We start from the raw sequence: 5,633 nt of genomic DNA on the forward strand, positions 1-5,633 counted from the left end.
ATGATTAAAATATCAGGATCAGGAAGGCAAGCAGTTTGCCTTTTTAAAAAACCTTGTGGGTAGGAAGTGACTTGCAAAACTAAATTTCAAAAGCATATATTCCAGGGTGCAAAGCCACGTGGTTAAGAAAAGAATTACAGTTGCCCGTGTTCCGTTAATATTGTTCCCTTGTCCTTCACCGCTGTTATTATTATGAAGCCCTCACATAATTCTATGTTATTATATTGTTATGCATCCACTCCTGGAGGAGAAACAAACTAACCTCCAGCAGATTCACAATGAAAACCAGATGCATCCCCTCTACAGCATCTGCTAATGCACTGTGGACTTCAGACTTTCATTTAAATCTTAAAAAGATATTTTCCTTCAGGGAAAAGTCTCACCTCATAGGCTGCTCCTCTCCAGTTGGAGCAGCGAGGCAACTGTGAATTCTGAAACATTCATTTAGCCTGAGTATGTAAAGCTTCCTCCCACACACAAAGGGCTAAGAGCTCTCAGTACCCCGTCTCGGTTCCCTAAGATCCTATTGATCCCAGGACAGGGAATGAGGGATGTGGAAGGAGGCTACTCTGCTTTCCTTCCCCGTTCAAGGAGCAGCTTTCAGTTGTTTCCTGAGGGAACAGGCAGAGGGGATGCGAGACATTCCTTCATCTGCATGTATTCACTCACATGCTCAGAAAGACAGAAATATGAGGCCCAAGAGCTGAGGAAGCGGTGAGGTAGAAGAAGTATCTCTTCTGAGCAAGTATGGGGAAGAGGGAAGGTATGAACTGCAGAAGGGACAAGAAAAACCTTGGGGCATGTTTCACCATGGCTAAAGAAATAGGAAAAACGGGGAGATAAAGGTGACAGAGAGAAGCCGGCACTGGAAGGGATGAGGGCGAGCCAGGGGCATGGCTCACTTGTTAACTCACATTCATAGAATCATGGAATGGTTTGGATTGCAAAGAACCTGGAAGGCCATCCAGTCCCACCCCCTGCCATGGGCAGGGACACCTCCCACTGGATCAGGTTGCGCTCTCTGACCAAAAGCCTCCCCCCACCCCAGCTTTCCTGGAGCCCCTTCAGCACTGGAAGCTGCTCTAAGGTCTCCCAGGAGCCTTCTCTTCTCCAAGCTGAACAACCCCAACTATCTCGGCCTGTCCTCATATGGGAGGTGCTCTAGCCCTGAGATCATCTCCTTGGCCTCCTCTGGACTTGCTCCAACAGCTCCATGTATTCCCTGTGCTGAGAACAGAACTGGACACAGGACTCCAGGTGGGGTCTCACAGAAGTGGAGCAGAGGAGCCGAATCCCCTCTGTTGCCCTGCTGGTCCCACTTCTCTGGAGGCAACCAGGAGCTCAGATGGCTTTCTGGGCTGCAAGCACGCATTGTTGGCTCGTGGGGCTTCTCATCCAGCAGCACCCCCAAGTTCTTCTGGAAAGAGAGAAACATCATCTCCAACCAACACTGTAATGAGGAATTTATTGCTGATGGTACCACAGGCAGCAGTAGTTCTTTCTGGAAGCTTAAAATAATAATTGCCCTGCTTTGTGTCTGATATTCAGAATTAAACAGTGACATTGCACATAATAAAAAGATTCAGCTGTGGCTGACATTGTATACTTAGATGACCACATTAAACATTAAAATACAATAAACAACTCAAAGTTCAAATTACAATAGGAATTTGCTATGTTGTTCTCATATATGCAGCAGGAAAGAGGGAAGGAGCCTTCTTTCATACTTAATTCCATCAGCTTCACTTAAATCTAGCATTTAAATCTACCCCAAGTGCTCAGTTTTAGTTTCTGAAACTGCCTGGGCCAAGGGCTAAACCGTGACAGACTAATCACCTTTTATTAAGGCAACTTAAGGATTCGAGTAATACATGAACATATCTAGATATTGCTCTCTGTATGTTATGAGTCACAACTGCGTCTCAATTACACTGATTCTTGGTGGAAAATAGTTGAAAACAAATATATGCCGTGTTAATCAAGACCACAAAATGAGAGAATGCTTCCTGCCACAAACAAGCCCATTTCTGTGTCAGACAGGGCTGACCCACATGAACTGCTTGAGTCGGATTCTCCCTGGCTTTCCAGCTCCAGTATCATTTCTTTTGCACAAATGCTTCTAGGGGAGCAGCGATGTGCGTTGTCAAAATGTCCAAGCAGGCCCCCTTGTAGAGGCCCAGGACAGTCTGGGTCGCTTCCTGACTGTTATGCTTCATCGTTTTTCTGTTGTTATCGTTTGCTGAGCCGCAGGGCTCTTCGCTCTCCTTGTCGTGCACCGTCGCTACCACCGCACTGCAACTGCTCCTGCGCCGGGATCCTCTAAGGCTGAGGAAGGAGCTCTGGTTCTTATCAGAAAATACTTTTGTCTTCCTGCTAGATCTCTTACTTTCATAGTTCCTGAGTTCCATCAACCTCTCGTTGAAGTACTCCTGCAACGATTTGTCACGGAAGCCGCTGCTGGGTGTTGGGTGGCCTTTCAAGTAGCCTCTTGAATTCCCCAAGCAATGGACTAATGAAGTTCTGTTTGGAAAATTATTGCGCTGTGATGAGGAGCTCCTTCCTCTTTCCAAATCCTGGAAAAGTTGGTTGAAGGCTGGAGTTTTCAAATAATTTCTTGATGACTAGTTAAAATAAACAGCAAGGGGAAGGAGAGGCAGGATTGGGGGCAGAAAGGAGAAGGAAATCTGAATTAAAATCATAGAATCATACAATGGTTTGGGTTGGAAAGGACCTTAAAGCTCATCCAGGCCCAACCCCCTGCCAGGGGCAGGGACATCTCCCGCTGGATCAGGGGCTCCAAGCCCCATCCAACCTGGCCTTGAACACCTCCAGGGATGGGGCAGCCACCACTGCTCGGGGCAACCTGGGCCAGGGCCTCCCCACCCTCCCAGGAGAACACTTATTCTTAAGATCTCATCTCAATCTCCCCTCTTTTGGCTTAAAAATGTTTCCCCCACCCCCGAATCCTTTCCCTGCACTCCCTGGTCAAGAGCCCCTCCCCAACTTACCTGGTTTAAGTATGAAAAGGATCTTAAGTATACATGGCTGTACAGAAACCAGCTGTTGGGAAAGGGTTTAGGTTCTTAACCCCAGTTCCCTGAAGACCTGGGAATTTGGTACCAATCCCTCTCTGGGACAGAAGTCCATCGGGCTGAGGTTAATCAGCGCTGAGCACAAGTACTTCCCACTGACTCCGAAATACTGCTCTGATTTCTTGCACCCTCTCTGAAAATCTCATTTTCTGAAGGAATCTCTCACCTGTCTGTATTAACAGAGCTTCAGGATAATCCTTTTCAAGTCTCATCACCCCGTAGCTGCTGTTTCCCATGGTAAAACCAGATCCCACTAGTAAGAAATCTTGTTCTTGTTTTCCCCTTTCCTTACTCCAAGGTAACTGCTCTGAATTGCGGAGTATTATTTCAAGAACTGCAATGTTCACATGAAATACATCCCTACATCTTACAGCTATGACATTTGTTATTATTACCCCAGCATATCATAGACATGCATGGAATTTTCTCCTCCTTTCCCATCATAGGATGCCTACCTCCTCATTAATCAACCAATTCAAGTAGCTGAGTTACTGGAAGAGCCAGAGAAAGGCTGATCCAGCCCCACTGACACCAGTAGGTGTCTTTGTGTTGATTGCAGGGGAGCATCCATGCTACGAGCCCTTTTATCAACTGTGGAAGGAGTCAATGAGCACCAAACAAGTTGGCTGGAAATTCACCATGCCTTTCAACATTAAATGTCTCCTGGTTTTTCAAAGTTACTGCTTTGCCATTCCCATGTTTCTCACAGCTCTCCCAAGACAATCCAGCCTTTCCCAAGCTCTCAGGAGCAACAACTGGTTTCTGTATACCAACTTAGCCTGGACTGTGGTTATTCCTCTGAAAAACTTTAGCTTGCGGGAAGAAACGGTTTATATTATATTACTGGTTCAAATCAATGAAGACTGTGCTGTATGTAGATGACAGCCCCAGCAGGATGGTGGAACATTTTGCAATCATTTATTATGCCTGACAATGCCTTTGGTATTGAAAAAGGAGCCATAATTCATGTGGGTTTTGACAATTGCCAATTAAGTCTTGATACTTGCACAAATCTGGTTTTAGAGCCCAGCAATACCTCAGTAGGGCACTCCATCATCAGCACTTGGCATGTTGCCTGCTGGTAATGAATGAAAAACATTGAGGGCAAATGAGCAATGGTGGGTTGGCCGTGCCATGTAAAGTGAAAAGTAATCAAGTTTTTATCTCTCACTACACCATCACACTTCAGTCTGGAAGGGACCCAGCGTATCGAATGACCCTGCCTACAGCAGTTGTACTGCTGGAAAAAGTTTGGTAATACTAAAATTTGACTAAAAAGTAGTCTTTCCTTCCTACCTTAAACCTTAAAAATTGGTTTAAAAATTAATAATCAGCTTAAAAGTTAATAAACATCTTAATAAGTATGGCAGAATAAAAATCTTCCGAGTCAGGCTTTTCTATACCAAAGCAGAGCCCCAAACTTAGAATCATATCCAATATCAACTTATCAAGAAGCAAGGAATTCATCTAATGGAAGAATAGGTAGCAGTTAACACATACACATACAAACCTTAATGTCCTGGAAGCCTGGATATTCCGGGATGATGGGCAAGGTGCAAATGCTAATACTATTTGACCGCCTCTGTTTCATCAGTCTACGAGAGCAACTGTAGTTCCTGGAGAGATGGGATTGTCCCAGTTCAGCTGGATTTTCAGCAAAACGGAGGGGTTTAGAGTCTTTTATATAGCAAGTTCTCAAGCACAACATTGAGGCAGGCCCCTCCATTGCAGCACAAGTCAGAGAAGCTTGGAAGCAATCTGTATTCCAGAATAGTTCTCTCTTCTAGGTGTTCTGTTAATGCATAATCTCTTGGCACTCTGTGATGTTGAGAGCCAGCAGACAGTCCAGCAGCTCTGAAAAGCACAGCTCTTGCTAAACTGGAGTCTTAGACGTCACAGGCAAGTGATGCCTTCACTGAGGTCTGGTTCCTCAAACCATTAATGCCACTTTTATCCCCTGAAAGCTCTTCGCAAAAGGTCAGTAAATCCAAACCCTGAATGCAAAGGGCTCAGGTGAGGAGGGATTTCGCAGGGATTACCAAGTCTCATGCCATCATCCCAGAGAGCCTAATGTGCCTGCTGACGCATCACCAATTAGAGAAGATCAACAGCCGCACGCAGGAGCCGTCACTCGGCTTACGTCAGGGCGGGCGGATTGCTGCCCCTCCGACGCGGAATCCCTGACAGCAAAACATCAAGGGCTTTTCCTCAGCGAGGCAGAAGGTGAGTAAGGCCAATGGCATCTTGGTTTGTATCCTTCCCTGGAGGTGTTTAAGGGATGAGTGGACAAGGAGCTGAGGGGCATGGTTTAGTACTTGATAGGAATGGTTGGACTCGATGATCCGATGGATCTTTTCCAACTTGGTGATTCTATGATTCTATGAAGGCAACGTGATTAACCAACACATCAAGAAAGACTGTGTAGACAGCTGTAATAAAACTTTCCTTCCAAGAAATCCCATGCCACCAGGCTTCCTCAGTGCGGTTGGAGATGGGCTACAACCCTGGAGATGTGAGGAGAGCCAAACCACCTGGCTGTGT

At 45.9% G+C, this 5,633-nt stretch overlaps 1 protein-coding gene across 1 annotated transcript; it reads right to left on the reverse strand.

Moving 5' to 3' along the window:
• Nucleotides 1-1,411: 1,411 nt before the first annotated feature.
• LOC138724067 (uncharacterized) lies at nt 1,412-4,896 on the reverse strand. The gene is made up of 2 exons (XM_069863801.1): nt 4,603-4,896; nt 1,412-2,621 (listed from the first exon to the last, which is right to left on the reverse strand). The coding sequence occupies exons 1-2, from the start codon at nt 4,816-4,818 to the stop codon at nt 2,097-2,099; spliced, it is 741 nt and encodes a 246-aa protein (XP_069719902.1). The 5' UTR covers nt 4,819-4,896; the 3' UTR covers nt 1,412-2,096.
• Between the last annotated feature and the right edge of the window lie 737 nt (nt 4,897-5,633).

The sequence above is a fragment of the Phaenicophaeus curvirostris genome, chromosome 9 (genome assembly GCF_032191515.1).
Source record: "Phaenicophaeus curvirostris isolate KB17595 chromosome 9, BPBGC_Pcur_1.0, whole genome shotgun sequence".
In the NCBI taxonomy this organism is placed as follows: domain Eukaryota; kingdom Metazoa; phylum Chordata; class Aves; order Cuculiformes; family Cuculidae; genus Phaenicophaeus; species Phaenicophaeus curvirostris.

Bases quoted from the DNA above. Each gene is read 5' to 3' on its own strand.
- LOC138724067 (XM_069863801.1), bottom strand. From the start codon at position 4,818: ATGGAGGGGCCTGCCTCAATGTTGTGCTTGAGAACTTGCTATATAAAA. The intron at 2,622-4,602 runs GTTTGTATGTGT...TATTTTAACTAG, and splicing joins CAGGCTTCCAGGACATTAAG to TCATCAAGAAATTATTTGAA.